A 24709-nucleotide genomic window follows, 5' to 3' on the forward strand; every position below is an offset into this window, starting at 1 on the left:
ATAATTTCACCCACAAATCGTTTACTTGTAATCTAATGTCATAATAAATCCTACAACGAAAATGTATATGTGAGGAATGTTTATTTTAACGATTGAAAACAGATACATCATAGACCACTGTAGTATGTGTTGCCCGGGCAACACAGGCTAATGTCATGATGCTAATACTTCAGTGAAATAGTAGAATACTGTTTCCGAAAGTAGATGTACTTCCTTAATAATATCAGCTTATATTGTACATTACACATCACAATTGTGTGTCATATCACAAAGTAAAATGAGTAAATAGTTATCACCCTGGCCTCTTTTCTTGTGGCGTTTCTGCAGCTGCCTTGCAGTAAAGCTATAGTTAGCCTAGCTATCCCCCAAGTTAACAGATGTGAAACGAATGTTCTGGCAAAGGTAGTCACGCGTGTTTTCGTGACGTTAGTGACGCAGTGACGTTAGTAACGTCAGTGACTGTGGCTAGCAAATTAGCCACCGTTAGCTTCACTTTTCGCCACAAAAACTTAACCTACGCCCAAACCATGCAACGGAACGTAAATTCCAATAGAAGCAACTCAATCGCTACCAAGACGAAACTTTTGACACCTACGTTGTCTATGTAGGCCAAGTATTTACTGAGTTTTAGGGGGGCAAAAAAAAAAAAAAATAATAATAATATATATGTGAGAGAACAAAGGTTGTGCTCTCGCCGAAGGCTTGTTCTTCCACTCCTTTTGTTTGTAGTGATCCGGTGATCTTATGGCTATGATACATGTACAGCTAGCTAGAGAAAAAGTGTTGCTTACGTAGACCTACAGTCTAGCTCCAACTGCATTTAGAATCTAACAAGCTTACGATAAACTTTAACTAAAGCTGGCTATATAAAATACTACTAATAACAATTGATATGTGGTGGTCGAAATATGAAAAAATGCAGGATTTTCGTGAATTTACCAGCTAACTTGCTTCGGACCAATTAATCTGCAATTCATTGTTGCTAGCTCTACTAACTAGGCTAATAAGAGCTCTATAAAAGACTTACTTTGTATGCCAACGAACACCAATAACTAGAACTAATTTGACAGACTAAGCCAACTGACTTCTGGTTATGATTACACGTGCTCTCTAGCTAGCTTCAGTAAAAGTGTTGCTTATGTTAGATACTAGACCTACAGTCTAGCTCTAACTGCGTTTCGAATCAAACAAGCTATAATCTTACGATAAACTTTATGTTTTTTAGCTATATGAAATACTACTAAAAACAATTGAAATGTGGCGGTAAAAATATGAAAAAATTAAGGATTTTCATCAATTTACCAGCTAACTTGCTTCGGAGACACTGAAAATGAATGGGGTTCAACGGTGGAAAATGCAATGTTTGGAACTACAGGTCGCATGTGACACGCTTTACTTCCGCATTCCTCGATAACAATGGGAGTGGCACTTTTGGCCTTGCTTGAACACACACTGGAGCCCCGTCTTGTAATGTTTCTAATATATATTAAAGAAACATAATATATATTAAAGAAACTTGGGTTCATCAAAGATTTATTAACTAAGTAGCAACTAGCAAACGCGGTCAACATGTGCCTTCAGTTTGGTGTGTGTGTCTTCTACTAAAGAACCTGCTGCCATGTCGTCAAGATTGTAGGCCTGCAGATCACAGGAACATTTTTTTAAAAGCTAGTCGTTGCTGCCCTCTGGTGTTTGCAAGTAATAACACCCCCCCAATAGTTTCACATTTCTCCCCCTCTCTCTCTTTTTCACTTGTGCCAGTATGCATAATACGGCCGATCAAACAAATGAGTAAATGGCTCGTTATACCGTTTGTGTTATATGGATATTCCGTAATTCCAAAATGAAACAAAACAACGGAAGCCAAGCCTTTCCCCATAATCTGGTTCTGACATCCCAAATGGACAAAACGATATTACGAGGCTATTTTTCATTTTTTGCAGATACCAGCATAAAGGATATGGAATAATCAAACAAACGAGTAAATGGCTCGTAATACCATTTGTGTTATATGGTTATTCCGTTATTCCAAAATAAAATAAAACAACCAAAAACAAGCCGTTATACTTAAATGTGTGTTCGACTTACTAAAGTGACAAAACAAAACGATATTACGGCCCGCGGTTGTCAACACGGGTTGCAAAATAGAAAAACCAATGGCCACAAGGTACACGGACCCATTTTCACCCCTTGTCCCGTATATGGAAGCAAATCGTTACCAAAATTCAAATGCAAATGCATTTCCAGAAATGCATTTGCATTTGAAGGATGTGGCTGCATTATTTGACTCATAAATGAAATTAGTAGTCAATCATCCTATTTGCATTTTAATTGTCTTCTTCAAGAGTGCTCAATCTTTCACTTAATTAAAATGAAAAAGAAATAGACATTTGAGATTTAATTTTCAAAACATGCCCCAGCAAATAGATACCAAAATTCAATTTGAAATGCAAAATTTGAAAATTAATTAAATTATTTGCAAAATCGTGACCACAATTCAAATTCAAATGCATTTCCAGAAATGCATTTTCATTTTCAAGAACGTGGCTGCAAAATCGTGACCACAATTCAAATTCAAATGCATTTCCAGAAATGCATTTTAATTTTCAAGAACGTGGCTGCAAAATCGTGACCACAATTCAAATTCAAATGCATTTCCAGAAATGCATTTTCATTTTCAAGGACGTGGCTGCAAAATCGTGACCACAATTCAAATTCAAATGCATTTCCAGAAATGCATTTTCATTTTAAGAACGTGGCTGCAAAATCGTGACCACAATTCAAATTCAAATGCATTTCCAGAAATGCATTTTCATTTTCAAGAACGTGGCTGCAAAATCGTGACCACAATTCAAATTCAAATGCATTTCCAGAAATGCATTTTCATTTTCAAGAACGTGGCTGCAAAATCGTGACCACAATTCAAATTCAAATGCATTTCCGGAAATGCATTTTCATTTTCAAGAACGTGGCTGCAAAATCGTGACCACAATTCAAATTCAAATGCATTTCTGGAAATGCATTTTCATTTCAAGAACGTGGCTGCAAAATCGTGACCACAATTCAAATTCAAATGCATTTCCAGAAATGCATTTTCATTTTCAAGGACGTGGCTGCAAAATCGTGACCACAATTCAAATTCAAATGCATTTCCAGAAATGCATTTTCATTTTCAAGGACGTGGCTGCAAAATCGTGACCACAATTCAAATTCAAATGCATTTCCAGAAATGCATTTTCATTTTAAGAACGTGGCTGCAAAATCGTGACCACAATTCAAATTCAAATGCATTTCCATAAATGCAAAATGAACGAAAAAGCATTCTGAGCGGCACAGCAGAGTGACTTCAGTAGCCGCTCTTCTTCATTTGAGATTTAATTTTCAAAACATGCCCCAGCAAATAGATACCAAAATTCAATTTGAAATGCAAAATTTGAAAATTAATTAAATTATTTGCAAAATCGTGACCACAATTCAAATTCAAATGCATTTCCAGAAATGCATTTTCATTTTCAAGAACGTGGCTGCAAAATTGCATTTCCAGAAATGCATTTTCATTTTAAGAACGTGGCTGCAAAATCGTGACCACAATTCAAATTCAAATGCATTTCCATAAATGCAAAATGAACGAAAAAGCATTCTGAGCGGCACAGCAGAGTGACTTCAGTAGCCGCTCTTCTTCAGCTCCCTGCTGACCGAGCTACCCATCTTGTTCGGTAGGGGGCGGTGTGCACATTGCATTACATGGCAAATGTGCCGGGAAATTGATTGAATTGCCGGGTCTTTAGAGGACGCATCATGGCGCTCCTTCAAATTGTTCAAACACTGATAGAATTAGCTAATATGGTAGAAACTAATAATATATCACAGTCTGATGCCCGTGACAGAGTAGAACACGTCACAGAGAGCTTGGCTGCATACTCTGCAGTCACAGACGTACACATTAATGAGGTTGCCATAGTAAACCTCTCTTCTGTCCTGGAACGGCTGGATGCTGCGGAGCCTCAAATGGGACGAGGACGACCAACCATCCTCATCCCGTTCGAGTCCATAGAAAACTATTTATTAAATGGTTTAAAAATAAAGGAAATAGCGGAGCTGTCCGGCGTAGGCCACCAGACCATCCGTCGGAGGATGCAAAGCAACGGATTGAGGTAACAGACTCCTTATTACTATTATTTGTAAAGGGACCGTGTTCACAACTAAACATTTGTTGCCATTTGATGCTTTGTGCCAAAGTTATAACCTGATCACTGTGATGTCATAAGGGATACAGTATAGTGAGCTGATGATTATTGAAATAACTCCCAACAGGGGAATGGTTTCATTCTTGAATACTCTTAATCGAGTATTCAAGAGAGCTGTGTTTTAAGAATAATGAATAGGATCCATAATATTTTAGCTAAAGTTATTGTTAATTTGCCATTAACAAAACGTGGACGTGATTTATTTAGTTGACCATGTCAACTCTGCAATGTGCAAGCAACCATACGGAGTTCCCAAGTTGTGCACCCGACTTCAGTAGGTTCATGTGCACTATCCCCCTTGGAAACTTGACTATGTGACCACAGCAGCATAATGTGATGATAGTGGCAAACACACAATAAGCAAAAAAAAATCACATCAAAATGACTGCTGTGAAAATGGTCAATAAAAAAAACTAAAAAAACAAACATCTTTCTTACTCTTGCCAAGATAATTTTCAGAAATTGTTTTTTGTTTGTTTAGAATGTCAGACATGTATTCTGCACTGAGTGAAGAAGAGCTGGATGCAGTCATTGCAGAAATCCACCAAAGTCACCCTAACACCCTAGGATACAGGATGATGAAGTCATTCCTTCATGCCAGGGGACTGCTAGTGCAAAGTAAGTTTAATATGAAGTTTATCCCCATATGAATGCATTAAGTCCGCTGTAAGCTCAATCAGTGCACATTCTCTCAGTTTGACCTGTTATAATAATAATATAATAAACTTTATTTGTATAACTTTTCTAACAAAAATGTAGTTAAAAGTGCTTTATTTAACAATGATGATTCAAAGATAATAACATGATATAATTAAAATAATAAAATAAAATAAAAATAGAATTATTCAAATGAAATAGCTTAAATAAATCTTACCTTCATTAGCATTACCTATGCTGTGTTAACACTGATTTTTGAAGTGCTGTTAATATTTCATGTAATTTGTCTTTGAAATTTAACGTTTGCTATTGTTGTTGTAGTTACAAGAGTACGTGACTCCTTAAAAAGAGTGGACCCAATTGGGAATGAGGTGCGGGCCATGGCCAATCAGACACTAAGACGGAGGCAATACTCTGTTCCTGCAACAAATGCAATGTGGCACATAGATGGAAACCACAAATTAATACAGTACATACTTGAACATACGATATATTGACTTTGTTCACCCGCTCCACAACTTTTCTTTGTTGTAGCCTACTGTTCTTTGTGTCAAATAAGCTGTGTATGAACCTTTTTCAAATTGCTATCTGATACCTTATATATTTTTGAAAAGTTTTTTCTTCTTCTTTTCTTTCTTTTCTTTAACAATAGCTGGAGATTGGTTGTTCATGGTGGAATAGATGGCTTCAGCCGTTTAATTGTTTATCTGTCTGCTGCAACGAACAATCGGGCATCTACTGTGTTGGAGAGCTTCATTGGTGGCATCAACAAATTTGGTTTGCCATCACGTGTGCGCTCTGACAAAGGTGGTGAGAACATTGATGTTGCCCAATTCATGGTGGAACACAGAGGAGAGAACCGGAACTCTCACATTACTGGAAGAAGTGTCCATAACCAGCGGTAAGTTTTCAATAGCACTGTATTATGAGAAAACCATTTCAGGAGAATATAATGTCACTAACAATAGTTATAGGGAAACCTATAAAGGGTTTTTATGTTATTGTTTTAATATTTATTGAAAGAGTTGGCGTATTTCACTCAAATGTGAGTGAAATCATTGCACTGAAGGGCTCTGAAAAATGAGTCAAAAATAGACCTGAACAGTGTGTAAGGGTTACGACAACATTTAGGGACCAGAGAACTACTTTCAAACTTTTTATTTATTTTAGTTCTTCTATTCTATTCACATAATTGTTGGATGTTATGATCTTCTCTCCTTTGAACACTGACATAAAGCTTAAAACATAAAACTTTATAGTGTGTAGTTTGCTTAGTTTGCTTGCATTTTCATACTTTAGGCAATTAATCCACCAAGACCAGGGCCTCATATATAAAACTGTGCATAGGGTCAGATGCGCTGTTCAATTTCCTCATTTATTCAGTCCATACCTCATTCATCAGCGGAGCTTTACTGTCAGTCACAATATAAATCCTGTCTGGATACAAGTTTGTTACTCAGGACTATCTAAAGTTACCGCTTTTATGCACATCAATCTTTTATTTGAATATCGCTTTTGTCATCAATTCTAATTTTAAATAACTTAATTATGATTTTGTCAATTATAATTCAAAGCAAAAACATTTCATTTTGTTTGTAATTTTTTTCTTTATCGTGTCACTTGCCCTTCCAGGATAGAACGCCTATGGAGAGATGTGTACATCCAAGTCCTGGACCCATTCCATGTTCTCTTTCGAAACCTAGAAAGAGAAGAAATGTTGAATCCTGATTATGAGAGTCATCTTTTTGCACTCCACTGGGCTTTTCTGCCTCAACTACAGAGGCAACTGGCCTTCTTCATGGAAGCTTGGAACCGTCATAGCCTGAGAACAGCAGGTAGCCAGTCTCCCTACCAACTTCGGGCATCATTCAGAAACCTTGAGGATCCTGATGAGGTATGTTAAAATGGTTGAGTGTATCATATTAGGAGCCATCATTTCAATTAAACATTAAAAAAACTAAAATGACAGTGAAGCAGTGACTAATGATGTTCGGGTAAACTTCAAAAAGGTATGACTGTCTTTCTCAGGAACTACAACTACTCCTGAAGTTCTGGACAGGTTGGAGTATACCTCCCCAGCACCTTTATGTTGAAGTATCTCCGGAAATTACTCTGCCAGTCGCCTCAACCTGCCTCACAACGCTCCCACTGAAGTGCCAAAGTTACCAGTTTTTTTAATTCTCCGCCCTTTTATTGGGTAAAAAACATTAAAAGTAGTCCAACCAAAAATAATTATGCTAAGTATATAGTAAAAAAAACAGATTCACTAGTGTAATAATGTCTTTTTTTCACCAACAACTGTATCTAAATTATACTTAAACTTATTTATAATTTATTTTTGTAGGTCATTGAACGGAGAAGGACACAAATGAAGCAGCTCCGTAGGGGGCTGAAAGAGAGCGGTGTTGTCACTATGATTAAAGAGCGTCCGGCCCTATCCGAGGTCCTTTTCCCAAGATCAGCAGAACAAGTGATGGACTCACAGGTAATTAGCTTCTCATAAGAAACTGCTGACTGTTTACATAAATATCATTATGGTTATTGTCATTGTAATTATAAAACTGGAATAAGGCTTTAAGTGTAACATTTTGGAGTTCTATCATTCAGATAACAAGCCTCCATTTTTATATACAATTAAGGTTGCCTTTTCTACCTGTACTTTTCTAAATGTGATATTTGCAAAGTAGCTCTACTCTGTTGATATACCCTTTAATTGATAGTCTTTGAAAATGTTTTTACTTCTTAGACCATCTTGAAAAGGATCATCTGGCCAATGCCAGATAGTGAGGATGAGGATGACCACAGCAACGTGGAGGAGACATGCCTGGTCACAGGCTTTTTGAGAGACTACATTGAAAAAGGTCAGATTATACATGTTAAAACAGATCGGATTCGGAACACTGTTCATATCCTAGAGCTGTTGCTAATTATTCACATTGAGTCCATATTTATGGAAACATGTTGGTGAAAAATCACATTTTGTAAACAATGTTTTATTTTACAGTAGAAAGTCAAAAAAATTCTACAGTGAAGCAGTGACTAATGATGTTCGGGTAAACTTCAAAAAGGTATGACTGTCTTTGTAGGGTCTTCTCAGGAACTACAACTACTCCTGAAGTTCTGGACAGGTTGGAGTATACCTCCCTAGCACCTTTATGTTGAAGTATCTCCGGAAATTACTCTGCCAGTCGCCTCAACTTGCCTCACAACGCTGAAACTCCCACTGAAGTGCCAAAGTTACCAGGCATTCGAAGAAAACTTGGAAGCATCTATGAGATCTACAGAGTTCGGGTTTGGACTGATCTGAGAAACTGTCTTTAAAGCAGAGGTAGGCAGTAAGAGAAACCTAACTCCCACATTTCCACACCTGGTTTGTAGTTTTTGTAAATTTTAGTGATGCTTCTCTTTATTTTTCAACAGTCTGTAAAAAGATAGTTCTACTCTCATGTTGAATATATTTGTAAAGTCAATCATACATAAGTACCTCCATAAGGAAATATCCCCTTAAACCGTTTAATAATGTTGAAATTTTAATATCATACAGTTAAGGAGTGTGATATTTTATTGACAAATGTTTAAGGTTGTGGAATAAAGACAACTTCAAAAATAAAAATAAAATGTTGTGCTTCTTGCTTCCAGAATGCAACTAAAATGCACTATAACCTTTACATGTGAACTTAATTGACTGTAATGCTGTTACCGTTATTTAAAAATGCTGGGTTTGATTCTTGCCATATCAGTAGTGGTTGTAGTTCTGGATAGGAGAATAGCCCGATTCTCCGATTCCAACTGACTCCCTAAAGAAAAATATATATTTTATTTTATATTTAAATTGTTGTATTCTTAGATTGTTTAGTTCTTAGAAATAGTTAAACTTTTGTACTTTTACTTAATTTAAGATCTGTATATGTTTAGTGTTTTGCACCTCCCTGCCACAGTAAATTCCGTGTTTGTATAACATACATGGCGAATAAACCAAATTCTGATTCTGATTGTCTTGTAATACCCCTGGCAATCTTATTTTTGTCTTTTTTTTAAATGTCAGTTGTTTATACACTTGTATACTGATCTGTGTACTATTATCTGTATACTTTGTACTTTTTCGAGCAATAAAACAAACAAAAAAACTACAATATCCTCCGACCAGCGATGGCGGTAATACTGGTAATACCTTCTCTACACCTGAAAAGAGGGGCCTGAGGAGAGAGTTCCGGTTCCTGTTTAAGCCCTATTAAACATTCTCTGGTAAACTGTTAGCAATGGTTAGCTAGCTAGCTTCACATGCTTCGAGGGATTTTGACTTCACACAAGACAAGGTACATAGCAAGCTAAATGTTTTCTGAGTGCTTGTTATAGTCTAACAACGTGTCTCGCAACGTGGCCGGAATACCCAGTGTTAATGCCTTAACATTTGTTAGCGAACTAGTAGCCAATGTAGCTCTAGCTAGTTTGCCGTTGTTTAGCCTACTGTCTAGCTAGATAGAGCTAGCTGTTGCTAGAGCCTTAGTTTTATCTAGATGGGTAGTAATTGGCTGTTTCCTGGCTAAACCAATGCTCAAATTTGGCATATCGATCATACGTCTTTGTTTTTAGTCAGCGTTTTGTCAATGTTAGAGCTAGTCTCGACTATATGTTAACTTTGCTATGTGATTACAGTACGTAGGCACATCACTGATCGACTCTGCGGAGGTTATGAGTGCTGTCGCAGGGAAGCGTTGTTCCATTGACCCTTGCAGCAAGAACAGAGAAAATGAGAAGAAGAAGAGGTCTCGAGTGAAACGGCTCCTTTCAGATATAAAGAAACAAGTTGAATTCTGGTTTGGGGATGTAAACCTGCACAAGGACCGGTTTCTAAAACAGCTGATTGAAGATTCAAGAGATGGATGTAAGTTTACACAGTAACCGTAACAATTTTAAGTATATAATTGATATCTTAGCAACTTCATGAGAAATTGGAACAAATAGTTAATCAAACAGTCAAGTGCTAACGTATCTCGGTTTTACAAGGCACTCACTTTGTCTTTGACTATGTTTGATTGGCAGCCAAATCAATTCAAAACGCTTTAGCCATGTGCAGGGGAAGTATGCTGTCCAGAATTGCTGGACAACTTCAAAACACACGTACAATTAGTGAAGAATTTAAAGTCTAAATAAATGCAATTTTATTACATTTACATTTAGCAGACGCTCTTATCCAGAGCAGTACTCGACAATAACGATGGCCCGGGGCCAGTAAAAAGTAACGTCGAGACAGTTAAACTAGCAAATTATTGATTTACAATGCGGATTTTTTTTCAAAGTTAACATCTTCATATGTTTTGCTATCTGCTAAATGCATAAATAACTTTGCAGCTCGTGGGGCGCACATTTGGCAAATCAAGAGTTGAGGAGTGAGGAGTGGTTGTCAAATTGTAATTCTCTAATCTCCATACATTTTTTAACAACTGGCGCGAGACAATAAAGTGAAGATGGCAGCAAAGTAGAGCTACGAGCTCAAACGGAAGCAAAAAAAAATTATGGAACGAAGATGCACTGTCGTCAGTCATATGTTCCCGTCTAAAGCAGACAAAAGTGGATATTTTTACATTTTACAGAGGCACCGACAATTTTCGAAAACAATACCTGACCAGCCATGCTAGCAGACAGCACCTGGTTTGCGTGACACCTAAGCAGATGGTTGACAATCCATATTCCAGGCCGTTGACCATGCTGGTCAGGAATTTAAATGTAGATGCCCATCGTGTTATTGCACGATTTATACCAACGGCATATCACGTAATTAAGACGGGCCAGCCGTTCGCCTCGTTCCCCCAGGCTATTGAACTGCAGCAGAAGATTGGTGTCGACTTGGGTACTTAGTATCATACTGATGAAATGCTATGGAAGCTTTTATATATTAGCATTGAGGGACCAGAGGTTTCAGTTTCAGCCAGAGTTATGCAGAGATGGCTGTCAGCAGGGGCGTAATAATTTGTGAAAGACCCAGAGAAACACAAATATTCAAGGAGGCAAAATCCCGGACAATTTTGGAATCCCTGCCGGACGCATTTTTTAGGTCTTGAAAAGAGGACATGTCTGGGTACAAGGACGTCTGGTTGCCCTAGTTTTATTCTTTAATGAATGTTTGTTAATTACTTAATTTTCAACCAATAACTCAATTAAAATTACAAAGAGGGAAATTCATAACTTTTTATCGCAACTTTCACTCGCTCCTGCAATTTCATCGCAACAAACACCTAAAAAAACACTGCAACTTTCATCACAACTTTTTGGAAAAGCTCTGGCGAAATCTGGAATTTTAGCCTGCAACTATCACAAAAAAGGCCTGCAAAATCCTGGGGGGACTGATAAATAACTTGGGGTGCACCGTTGTCCAATCAAGAGTTGAGTAGTGAGTGAATGGTTGTCAAATTGTCATTCTCATCTCAATACATTTTTAACAACTTTCGCGAGACACTGAAGTGAAGATGGCAGCAAAGGAGAGCTATGAGCTCAAACGGAAGCAACCTTTTTTAATGGAACTAAGATGCACTGTGTCGTCTGTCATATGTTCCTGTCTAAAGCACAAAAGTGGACATTTTTACATAGGCACCGACTATGTTAGAAAACAATCCCTGACCAGCCATGCTAATAGCAGAAAGCACCTGGTTTGCGTGACAGCTAAGCGGGTGGTTGACAATCCATCTTCCGGGCCGTTGACCATGCTGGTCAGGAAATGAAATGCAGATGCCCATCGTGTTATTGCACGACTGATAACAATGGCATATCAAATCATTAAGATGGACCAGTCGTTCGCCTCGTTCCCCTGGGTTATTGAACTGCAGCAGAAGAATGGTGTCGACTTAGGTACTCAGTATCATACTGATGAAATGCTATGGAAGCTTTTATATTAGCATTGAGGGATCAGAGGTTTCAGTTTCAGCCAGACAGTTGTGCAGAGATGGCTGTCAGCAGGGGAGAGAGCACGTCATGTTTGAGGTTAAAAGTCAATAGTTTTTCTGACTATTACCTTTTTTTATTTATCACTAGAAATGTGATTTCATTTGTTCTTTTTATATCCAGGATGTGTTTAATTGATGGTTAAACATGTTAACAGAATAACATTACTTAGAAGTCTTTGTTTTTGTTGTAACAATCATAAATTACAACTTTGAGGGGGGGGGCCAGTAAAAATTGTCTTCGGGCCAATAAGTTTCAAACCCACGTTGAGCCCTGGGTAGACATGAAACTTGGTGACAAGGATCAGGAGACTGTCCCCAATGAGTCTGCCAAAATGTACCCATCAGTGCGCATGCTTTAGTGCTTTTGGAGGAGATCACAAATGGGAGATTAAAGGGGTCATTGATTGCAGAACCGAATTTACCTTGTCACAGTTGAATAACGACAGTTCAGTAGGTAAAATGGACATACAGTGAACCTCAAAGTCCATTGACACCTCTTTCCTATGCAAATCTCACAATAAATTTTTTTAGCTGTAAAATGGTCGATGATGTTTGTCTGAGAAGATCCCTGTGCAGTATCACCCTCAATTACACATTTGCTCGAACCATTTCACAGAGGACAGTTTTGAAAACCTGGGACAATGTAAAGCAGGGTTTGCTATGAAGCTGTTGTTGAAAAGAGGTGCTGTTCCAACCTTATGTTCATCTCAACTGCAAGCTGTAGTATGATGTTGTCGCTGACAGTTATTAGCAATGCTAATGTATCCTGCCTATATCTAGCATCGGTAGAATGTGGGATGATTTAGTTTATTGGCAATGGCCTAGGGGTGGACACTGAAGTCACGGTTCGGTTCAGACATCACGGTTCGGTACAATGGAGGGGAAAAGCAAAACAAACCAGGTTCCTCTACGAGTGAATACAGGCGCATTGAAGATTATGTAAATTCCGAATGGATTTTTTTGTCCCTATTTGTATGTGTATAATGGCTGGTTAAGCACTGTAGGGAGGAGAAGTTGAACTGTTTTTTTGTCTTGTTCCAGTGATTGGCACACCTGGGTGATGGCGTCGGGTATTTGTAGTCATTTAGCACACACCAGATGCGTTATATGCGTTAGCATGTTAGATGTATTTCCACTCACATACCCCACAACCAGTGACGTGCGGTGATGTCAGTAAGAGGCTAGGCACTGAGTTATGAAAGCCAGATTACCTAATTTATTGTTAGGCTAATATGTCAAAACAGTACAAGCAGTAGCCTACAGCCGCTGAATGTTAGCACAGCCACATAGCCAATCTTTTCTTCATACCAGTCTGTTTGAAACGATCGAAAACATGTTGTCCCTTTTGCTACAGTAGACCTCCCTCTTGCTCTTAATTCATTTTTGTGATTAAAATCGAGCTTTGGAGAAATTCCTAAATATCGGCAGACACTGCTGCTGTCATTTTGACTTGAACTTTGCGGGGATTACGCTTAGAGCAAGGCCGTAGCTTTTACAAGTGAGTTTTTCGCTTGTCGTCTGCAGTGAACGTACAGTAAAAGCATTGCTTATTCTACAATTTTGTAATTTTTGTATTTGATTTTGCGTAACTGCTACATTTGTCATCGTAACGTTTAAACAATTGGAATAGAACACATATTGCATAGAATAAACTGTAAAAATACAAGTTTATTAAATAAAATGATATAATAAACATTTTTACGTTAGAATTTTGGCAGGGTAGGCAGTGCCTACCTTGTCTACCCAGACTGCACGTCACTGCCCACAACTGCTGAACAACGCCGACACACTGCTTGTCTTATCCGCCACTCTCGCCTGTACTACTGTAACTGAATGGGAAACAGAAGTTTTCCGAAACTTGCAATCTTAAAAAGGCTGGCGGGTCCTCTTATCAGGGATGGAAATTATTTTTTTTGTCCACCGGCCACTGTGGCTGGTGTATTTCAAAATCTACCAGCCACTCAATGTTTTTACCAGACACTTTCTTGTTTTTAACCGACAATGTGTAACTGCATGTAAAAATTAATACTACAAGATCTACAATACTTAAGCAGTTTATTGTTGGAATGCTGAAGCAGCATTCCAAGTATTGTTCTTCACGTTACCCACCTATGTCGATCCTGTTTGTTTCAACAACAGAAGTGGAAACAACTAACGTAGTAATTTCAAATGATATCTAGTCACTGTTGAAAAGTGTTGTGTAAACAAAATAGATTTGTAAGTTTTTATTTCAAGTCTCCATCTTCGATGTTTCAGTGAGCGTTGGCCGTGTTGTGTCTTTGCTCCGCAGCTTCACTCGTCGTAAACCAACTAATCAGCACGCAGCTCATCTATATATTCATGAGTAGGGATGGGTATCGAGAACCGGTTCTTGTTTAGAACCGGTTCCCAGTGAATCGATTCCTTGGAATCGTTAGCAAAATTCCTTAACGATTCTGTTAACGATTCTCTGTGCCGTTAAACAATTAAAATGCTAAGTTTAAAAATGTATTTGCTCAGTTTAATAATGGGACACGCCAACGTCTGTCTAAATAAACTATAAAAGTTTGTGCATGCAGCAAACATGGCAACTAGAAAGAAGCGTTCTAAAGTTTGGTTGTATTTCACACGACAAAATGACAACAACGCCACTTGTAACGCGTGTAAAAAGTCTATTTCGTCGAAGGGAGGAAATACTACATTATGAAGAAGCATTTGAACACACAGCATGGAATTACGTTACTGGAATGATGTTACTGGAATGTCGTGTTCGATGCATGCAGCAGCGCAGCTAACGTTCGCGCTTCATCTCTAAGGTAGAGCTAAAGTGATCACAACCACTTGTTACTGTGTGAAGAAATTTGCCTTTTATTGTGTGTAGTCGATCTAGTTAACTTCTGTTTCCGTCGTTTGAAGCATACATTTTAGCTCCGGCATTCGTCTCCCATTAGTATTGATCATTTCATGTTATCGGGGCGGCGTGTGTTATCAGCAAACGTTCGCGTGTCGCATTATTAAACTGAGCATATCGATTTTTATCGTAACTTAGCATTTTAATTGTTTAACCTTTGAATAGTCCTGTTAAATGTGCCTGAAAACGCCTAAACAACATATCCAAAGTAAATTGAAAGCTGTTGTTGAACCATTTGGAGTACATGCATGTAAATGGTCTCTTTTGAAAGGTGACACTGAAGTTATTTCCCCTGTTGTTAGGACCCCTGTAAGTCCTACTGGTGTTGAGTAATAGAAGCTTGAACACAAGGAAACTGAAAGTTTCTATCTCCGACTAGATTTTGTTTTGAAAACAGAGGCCTGAAGAGGCCTGGGCCCCGTTCGTCGTAAGGGTTGAAGCTAAGTTAATCAATTGTCCCTTTAGCCCGTTAACATTAGCGAGATGAGTGAGAATAGCAAATATCGGTACGTCAACGGCTGATCCGCATCCAAATCATGTGGTTAATTTCAATCAGGCTAAACTTATCAGGGAAATTGCACGTGCACATCCTACTTCAAAAGGCAGGAAAGGTCGATCACCAAAACCGTGATTTTCTAACGGTATAATGGCGGAAAATACGAAAGAGAGAGCGGTGATAGGCTATTCTCGCCATCCGAGCAAAACTATTATAATGAGTCACTATAAGACAATAAGCATATATTATCATGGCTAAGTCAAACACCGCCACCGCTGCCAGAGCAAGACAAGCAGCTTGGCAAAAAATTTCCAATAAGCTAAATGCGAAAGTTTTGGGGAAATGTATAGGCTCATTTTAAGTGCCTCATTACCCCAATCAGATCACATTTCTTTAAATGTGCCTGCTGGTATAGGCTTAATGGAAATTAATAATCGAATGAGATCTTGCTAGCGAAAATAATGATCTCAACTCTTTCAGAATAAGTAGGCTAGATAAAAAATAATGAGGATATACTGCGCTTATATCATGTAGGCCTACTATATATGTGCATTTAGGCCTATGTGTAAATCCCTCTTTGATTTAATTGACTGGGACATGGCCAGGGAATATGATGAATTGATTCATCAGCTGGTTAAGCGCCAAGTACACTTTTCTTACAGCAACGCATGCTGCGGCTTTACCAATGTTTTCTGCATCGCCTATACTGTATAAAAATGTAGCCTATAGCCTACCTGACCCAAAAAACCTCAAGGCTATGCAGTCTGAAGAACAGTTAAAGTTTCAAGTAGCTTTATTGTCAATTTCTTCACATGTCAAGACATAAAAAGGAATCGATATGACGTTTCCCACTCTCCCACAGTGAAACATATAAAAAGCACAGGCACAACAGATAAGACAAGACATTTCGTGAAACATAGCGTTACATATTCACATACAGCAGCATAAGCTCATAATAAAGCATAAAGCTTGCTGCGGCGTGTGATATTTGCAATGTAGAAGGTCTTGCAAATAAATGAGTCCTTGTCGGCTGAATCGATATCGCTCAAACAAGAACTCATCCGTGTGAAATAAACGATCTTGGCAATCGCGAAGAACTCTATTGGTATGGAAAGCTAATCGAACTAAAATATAGCTCCTTGGTCAACTGGGTCTCTCAAAAAGGGAGCTGCCATGTTATTTTCCGGGGGTGTGGCAAGCTTATCCAGCTACACTTACGTTAGCCTGCTCTGGAGCAGGTTAGTGCTAATTGATATGTTACTATGGTGATTTATCGAAAGTTGCTTCCACGAACCAAAAAGAGGGGCGTTTTTTTATCTTAGCCTGAAAATTAGCTCGCTAAACTGCTTAGCGAGCTACGACGAATACCCCCCTGGAGGTGGTAGGTATTAGCTCATTTCAGAGCCAGTCAAAGCGAGTTTGAGAAATGTGTTTAGAACGAGTGTGTGTTTGGGGGGGTGCAGGACGCACAGACCTAGTTGGCTGTAGAGGGGAACATCGATAAGAGAATCGATAAGGAATCGAATCGATAAGCAGGAATTGAAAAGGAGTCGGAATCGTTAAAATCTTATCAATACGCATCCCTATTCATGAGCATACCATAAAAGGGAGAAAACCTGTAATTTGTTCACAGGGCTATTTCACAGGGTGCATGTGGGCAGGGGGGGGGGGTGTTTCCATGATGTTTCCATGCTCCAGCACACCTGATTCAAATGAATGTGTTATCAAGCTCTGTGTAAGCCGGGTAATGACCATTCATTTGAATCAGGTGTGCTGGAGCATGGAAACATCTAAAACATGCAGGACAGAGGACCAGGGTTGCCTACCCTGCCTGTAGTAAGTGCAAGAGGATGCACGGGCTCAAAATACTATAATTTGGAATAGGTCAGCACTTTGCTACATTATCGTCAAAATTGAAAAGTTGGATCAAATCTGAAAATCATATTTGGAATTTATCATCAAAGGACAACCTACACACTGTAGCCGTGTGTAGGTTGTCCTTTGATGATAAATTCCAAATATCTGTTCCAAATATCCATGAGGACTGCTCTTGGTAGCCTAAAGCGTCCCAACAGGTACTTGTCACTGCAAATAAATTGGTATGGTCATGGAAGATGCGTTCCCTCCTCAGGGCACGATCTGCAAAATTGCAGCAATAAATACGCCATTGTGTGATGTCCTAGTGTGTGGAATAAGCCAACTTTGGGACTATAAATACCGTAATAAGTCACTTATTATTGAATGCAAGGTTCCCCGTTAACATAATTGATGTGAATTGAAGGCAAAGCAAGGCTAGTTTATTGGGTGTGCTTTGCCTTCGGCAAGGGCACAACCTTTGTTCTCTCACATATATATTATTATTATTATTATTTTTATTATTCTTTTTGCCCCCCTAAAACTCAGTCAATATTTGGCCTACATAGACAACGTAGGTGTCAAAAGTTTCGTCTTGGTAGCGATTGAGTTGCTTCTATTGGAATTTACGTTCGGTTGCATGGTTTGGTCTTAAGTTAAGTTTTGTGGCGAAAAGTGAAGCTAACAGTGGCTAATTTGCTAGCCACAGTCACTGACGTTACTAACGTCACGAAAACACGCGTGACTACCTTTGGCAGAACATTCGTTTCGCATCTGTTAACTTGGGGGATAGCTAGGCTAACTATAGCTTTACTGCAAGGCAGCTGCAGAAACGCCACAAGCAAAGAGACCAGGGTGATAAATATTTACTCATTTTACTTTGTGATGTGTAATGTACAATATAAGCTGATATTATTAAGGAAACTACTTTATTAAGGAGACTACTTTCGGAAACAGTAGTCTACTATTTCACTGAAGTATTAGCATCATGACATTAGCCTGTGTTGCCCGGGCAACACATACTACAGTGGTCTATGATGTATCTGTTTTCAATCGTTAAAATAAACATTCCTCACATATACATTTTCGTTGTAGGATTTATTCTGACATTAGTAAACGATTTGTTGGTGAAATTACCATTACCTGTGGTTTCAAACCAGTGTAGCTCACTGCAACGCTGTAGCTTACGCGAGACACACTACAAAAACATCTAGCTACAGTACACAGCTGTTTAGGAAGTCAAACGGCGACAGAAAATGTTCGGCACTCCCCTTACTTAAATCAAAAGTCTATCTAACTACTAACCTGAACTTCATTGCCACAGCCTAAACTTTGTCAATCTGTTCATGAAAATAATTAATTTCAGCCTAAACCGTACAACGGAACGTTAAATCCAATTCAACCAACGCAATCGCTACCAAGACGAACACAGCAGTAGTCTACTACTGTACTGTAGTAGTTCAATTTACCGGGGCAGCTTCTCCACACAGGGCTATATCGCATTTTGCGTTGTTACTGACAATGATCGCTACCAGTGACCTTTTATGAATGAGCGATTTTCCACTAAATAAATGTCAAGCTTATTTACGTTTTGGGGGGCATATTTTCAGTTAGCAGATGGTACTGTTTGAATCGCGATTCCATCTTCTACTACCGGGTAACGTCGTAGAATAATCTTCAAAGGGGGTTCTTTATTAATGAATGAATGCAATGAGTAGGCTAAATGCCTGAAAATATCACGAGAAGGGAAAAACTTAAAATGACGTTTAAGTCATAGAGATTAGGTCAATTTTTACACCGGTCTGCCAAATTTATTCGTTTTGATTCAACTATGAGGCTGCCTCTTGCAGGGGAAATGAGAAGACATCTATTTCATTCTACACTTCACTCGTATTTTCAGTTGTAAATGAGCAGCAAAAAAAATTCTTTAAAATCTATGTAATCTTTATAAATAATAATTATGCATTTTTATATAAAATATACAGAAATATCAGTTGTAAAAATGTCATTCAAAAACGGACCCCTGTGCAACCAACGCAAGCAAGCACACCCTACAATTTCCCCAGAAATTGTACCCTCTCTAGTTTTATATAGGCATAGCACAATTCATACACAATGGCAATTCAAAGTGCTTTACAAATGAGCTTAAGTGTAGCAGTGTTTCCCCTAGGTTTACAGCTTTGGGGGGGGGGGGGAGACAGAAATGACATGCCGTCGTGTAAATAAGATAAATAACATAAGACCATTTAGTTTGTTTAATAAAAGAGCAAGCTATACACCTGTTTTATAGGAAAGGTAACCTGAAATGACTTATTTTGTGATCGGGCGCTATATATAAAATGTATATATTTTTTACTTGACCTTCCAGGGGGGGAGGGAGGTGCCGTTTGGCGGGGCGGGGTGCCCCCCTAATATAATGGTAGGGGAAACACTGTGTAGTGTGTATTTATTATAACAAACATTGTGTAAAATAATGTAAATTATTAGTTGCAAAATTATAAAGGAGAGAAATATTACATTTTAAATTACAACGGATGAAAACTGTATAACTACCTTTTTTGCGCAAACATGTCAGCTCTTAATTGTGTGTAAGAGTGGTCTTGGCTGTGCGTAAATTCTGTTCTTACCTAAGAACAAATCCCAAATAAGAAAACATTGATGAATGCCAGAATCTTTGTGAAAACTGCGCAAGTGGGATTTAAGAACAAATTGGTTCTTAAGAACATTGGTGAATGAGGCCCATTGCTGGGATATAGCCAATGCCATGTTTATGTACCATGTCAGCGTAAAGGAAAGCTCAGAGTAGCTGAAAGGCTTGGTGACCGGCGCGGAGAAATGCGCGTCTGGTGTGAACAGCTTTGAGCCAGTCGTAGCCGATCTAGGCGCTTCAAGGCGCTTCGCAGCCTGTGTGTCCCAGGCGTAAGAGTAAAAAAATGACAGCATTATTTATAATACGTTTATTTGATTCACAGCTGCTACATAGTGTTTTGACACTTTATGTAGTGAAGGATTTAAAGTCTGTGTCTATTCCAATATGTAATGATGGTATTCAATGACACAAATCTGTGTTCTAGAAAGAGTGGTCTGGAGTCGCAGAGGTCTGATAATATCAGATTTAATGCAGCAGTTGGAAATCAACAAGTACAGAGCTCTGGGGTTGTCTAAGTTTCCCTACCCGCAACAGAGTTTTGGGCTGGTTCACGAAGTCCAACTGGCTATCTTTACCTGCCCCAGCATATCATATACAATGCAATTGAAAACACAAGTATCAAAAAAGGGTTGAGCTTGTTCTCTCGTGCGTCAGGGAGTTGTTCTTTCCTACGTGTCCCACCTGCTCTGGTGCCGTCTCCACCCAGATTCAAGGTTGTTTCTGAAAATGAAGAGATAGAGACACAAAGAACAGCCTGCTTCCCACACTCAGTGTGAGACCCTATGTTTAAGCCTGAGCACACTTCTAAGTTTCATAACTTTAATAAGCACAATGCATAACTTTAAGCACAATATATTCTTTAGTAGCCAACTGCATTTTACCGCAACTTGCGACTAGTTAACTTTCTAAAGAAGGCGCAATCACTTGTTTGCTAAGGGTCGGGTCGGTGCTCCAACAATAACACACTGACAACATTGTATTTAGAATACAAAATATTTTTTATTGCACTTTATGTATGATTGTGTATGAAGGTGTTCACGAGATGCCAAACTTTTGTGAACTTGTGAATTTCGGCAGTCATCTTTTCTGCACCAAATAGGCCAAGCTTCCAGGGATGATCTTGTTTTCATGGAGACAGACGCGGTGTGCACAGAGGGGAGGGGGGCTTTGTGTGTGTGCGGCGTGTGAGACAGATTGAGGGAGAGCAGGAAAAGGAAATGAAGCTGAATGAATACGCTGCGTGTGTTAAATAGCGTAAAAAACCGTGGACTAAAGTAAATTGTGAACCATCCTGTTGAAGCCAAGTGTTGTCATTGTCGTTTTTCATGAAAGTGAAAGACAAATTGTCATTCTCATGCCTGTGTCAAAAACCTAACAGTACCCAAATATTCAAGATGTTTGGAATCCTTGCCTATTCCTTTAATCCTTGTGCTGCCTTCGGGTCACATGACCCAAAGGTTCATAACGAACCATCGTTGTGTTTACCCAATTGTACCCAATACAAAAACATATAAAATAATTTTAACCTTTGCAATGTGGGGGGTCTGAGACAGCCCAACGGTTAAAAGAAAATGCTTCACTTTGTTTTTGAATGCGGTAAAGTTGTCGCAATACGACGGTGGGTCACAATGACTGATGGGTCAGAACGACCCGAAGATAACACAAGGGTTAAGTGTAGCACTGTACATTTCTGCAGTGGAAAATGTACATATTGTCTAAACATTTTGTGATATTTATTTTAGATGTAGATTTATCAGTGTTAACCACCTTCAACCGAATGAAGAAGATGTCAACTGACTGCAAGCTGATTGCAAGGGCGCTGAAAAACTCATCATTAGTTGAGGTAAATGTAGAAATGTTTAACAATTGTAACCTTATTTCTGAAATACCAGGTTTTCTGAAACAATTCTACTCATGTTGTCGAGTCACATGTCTTAAGATATGGGTCCTATAATTTTTGGTGCAGTTTTAAAATATCACTTCATTTGTTTAAAAATGTTAGGTTAACCTGGAGGGAACGAAAGTTCGAAGACAGGATCCACTGGGAGATGATCCAAAAGATGTTGACACTCGCACAGTCTATGTGGTAAAGATTTCAGGGCAACTACATTTTACAATCTGTTAGAACTAGCCATTTGACTTGAAAATCTTGAGGCTGAAATGTTTCATATAACACCCCCCCCCCCCCCCCCCCCCCCCTTGATGCATAGGCCACTAATGGCTTGTTTGCGTGTTTAGTTCAGGATTCAAGATGACTTTCTGTCCATAGGTACATTTATTTTTGGCATAAATGCTACCACATAAACAGGGCTGGTCCTTCCTATAGGCAGCCGCCTAGGGCGGCATGAAGAGGGGGGCGGCATTTTCCGAAGTGCATCCATTAATTAACCCTCCCGCACTACCAGCGAAGGGCGCCAACTCTGCCACGTCATATGTCCGTGTTGTGGTTGGGGGGGCGGCACCCCAATTTGCTCTCCCGGGGGGGGTGCAAGGACCGGTACTGCACATAAAAATATACAATTATAGTGCAGTAAAGTGCATAAAACAAAAAAGTGCGGGTGTGTCTGTGGCGTGTTTTGTTCCTCCTTCCACGTGGCGCCAATTTACACCAGGCCCGTTAAAGGTTTTGTTCTGTCCTCCACAGCATTTAAGACGAGGAGCTCTGCCCGGTAGCTGTATTGCCAAGTTTGTGAGATCAACAAACAACTCTAAACTACTTTGCCTGTCCTATGTTGACTTATTTTTCATTTTGTACGCTAGGTAAAAGTTTTTTTGAACATGCTAAATTGGCTAAATGTAGTTGATTTATTTTTTTGTCTGGTTTTATTGTGGTGATAGTGTTCATTGTTGTTATAACCTAATTTGTTGTGCTGTAACCAGGGGTTACAGCACAACAATGGGTGGGCTCAAAAAACTAAAAATAGTTTAAATAACAGACATAACCAAAATTGGGGAGGGGGGTGTCCCCAAATATCACCTCTTCATGGGTCCCAAAAATCTTAGTGGTGCCCCTGGCTGTAGCCTTCTGACAAAGTTAATACACTTAAAACACCAGTTTTGAGCAATATAGATAACAGGTTTTTAGCTTTACTCATTACGTTCATCTTCAATTATTTTATATATATTTCACTGTGAATTGTGCGGCTTCAACCGTCAAGAAGTCACCCATCAAAGTCCATCAAGGATAGACAAGCTACCTATCTAAAGCGAGGCAGAGTGGAGGGCCACTTTTGAAATGCGCCACGGCACATAAATAATGTGAACAGAATGGGAGAACTCGCACATCTTTGAACATCTGTGTTGATTGAGACTCAGATATTGTCTGGTTCACTCTGAACTGTTTGGTCATGTTAGTCCCCCAAAAATGGTCAACGGACATCTGAGTTCACCATATCGATGGCGTAATCTGCTGTCAATAGCGGCAGTTTTCATATTGCTACTCTGTTTGGCGTTTTGAATGATGTAGCCGGTAGCCCCTATTACACAGCCTGTTTAAGGTGGTGTTCAACACAACATATTTAATGTACCAACTCAAAAAGCATCCAGAGTAGAATGTGGCGTTCTCTGCCAGTGCTGCAAACAAGAAGAAACTCCCTTATACGAACATCTTGACTACTCCAGTGGCATCTTCTGTTGTGACCGTGTCAAAGATAAATATTTAGGGAGTGAAAAAGTTAAATAATCAGGGTTTCCCGCAGCACTTTGCAGCTGAGGCGACACACGCCTGCCACCTTAACTACGCTCTCCCTTTCATTCCAAACCGTGACCAACGCCAGTCTCCCTTCTCTGCAGAACGCATTAGGGTGATCAGCCCCAGTCATTTTCAGGGGCAGTTATAAATGGGGTAACAGGGTAACAGGGCAACAGGGCTAAGCCCTCCCTATCTTTAACAATAAAGTGGAGAAATTTATTGTTTAAAAAAAACCTTGCAACAGATTGTTTAAAATGTTGGTGGCACCTAGAGCAGCAACACCAAATAGCCTCACAAAAAACATTTTGAATCAGAATCAGAAAGGGATTTATTCGCCATGAAAGTTTGCACAGACAAGGAATTTGCTTTGGCAGGAAGGTGCATACAATAAACATATACCTAAAATTTAAATATGTGGACTAACTATACTAAGGGTACATAAACTAGCAGTACTAAGTGGGATAAGAATAGAATTAAATATACAATAAAATATAAGTTGCCGTAAATTACAATATAAAAATACAAATATTACAAATATTACAAAAAATACAAATGTACAAGATACCATGTTGTGGTGCAGTGCAAAAGCAGAGTGTTTTAAGCAATAAGTCATTTGAGTCAGTGTGGTCCCTTGGCCTTGTTGAAGAGGCCAACAGCGGAAGGGAAGAAACTGTTTTTGTGGCGTGAGGTATTGGTCCTGATAGACCGCAGCCTTCTGCCGGAGGGGAGTGACTGAAACAGGGAGTGTCCAGGGTGGGAGGAGTCGGCCACAATCTTCCTCGCTCGCCTCAGGGTCCTCGAGGTGTGCAGGTCCTCAAGGGTAGGCAGATTGCAGCCAATCACCTTCTCAGCAGTACGGATGATACGCTGCAGTCTGCTCTTGTCCTTGGCAGTGGCAGCAGCGTACCAGACGGTGATGGAGGAGGTGAGGATGGACTCAATGATGGCTGTGTATAAGTGGACCATCATTGTCTTTGGAAGGTTGAACTTCTTCAGCTGCCGAAGGAAGTACATCCTCTGTTGTGCTTTCTTGATGAGGGAGCTGATGTTCAGTTCCCACTTGAGGTCCTGGGAGAGGATAGTGCCCAGGAAGCGGAAGGACTCCACAGTGTTGACTGGGGAGTCACACAGGGTGATGGGGGTGAGTGGGGCTGTGTTCCTCCTGAAGTCCACAACCATCTCCACTGTCTTAAGAGCATTGAGCTCTAAGTTGTTCTGGCTGCACCAGGTCACCAGGTTGGCCGCTTCCCACCTATAATCAGACTCGTCTCCACCAAAGATGA

General features: G+C 39.4%; 1 protein-coding gene and 1 long non-coding RNA gene across 2 annotated transcripts in view; both read left to right on the forward strand.

Annotated features, from left to right (window-relative positions):
• Positions 1–7182: 7182 nt before the first annotated feature.
• On the forward strand, positions 7183–8501 carry LOC136967896 (uncharacterized). Its single transcript, XR_010879542.1, has 3 exons — positions 7183–7389; positions 7651–7765; positions 7991–8501. It is a non-coding gene; the product is annotated as an uncharacterized lncRNA (long non-coding RNA).
• A 643-nt stretch (positions 8502–9144) lies between these two features.
• larp7 (La ribonucleoprotein 7, transcriptional regulator) overlaps positions 9145–24709 on the forward strand; it is a 41382-nt gene continuing 25817 nt past the window's right edge. The window contains exons 1-4 of the mRNA XM_067261190.1: positions 9145–9220; positions 9561–9789; positions 21478–21578; positions 21738–21821. Coding sequence (XP_067117291.1) covers positions 9597–9789; positions 21478–21578; positions 21738–21821 — 378 coding nt within the window. The 5' untranslated portion in view covers positions 9145–9220; positions 9561–9596. The remainder of the gene's footprint in view (positions 9221–9560; positions 9790–21477; positions 21579–21737; positions 21822–24709) is intronic.

This window comes from Osmerus mordax, chromosome 23 (assembly GCF_038355195.1).
Source record: "Osmerus mordax isolate fOsmMor3 chromosome 23, fOsmMor3.pri, whole genome shotgun sequence".
Classification (NCBI taxonomy): domain Eukaryota; kingdom Metazoa; phylum Chordata; class Actinopteri; order Osmeriformes; family Osmeridae; genus Osmerus; species Osmerus mordax.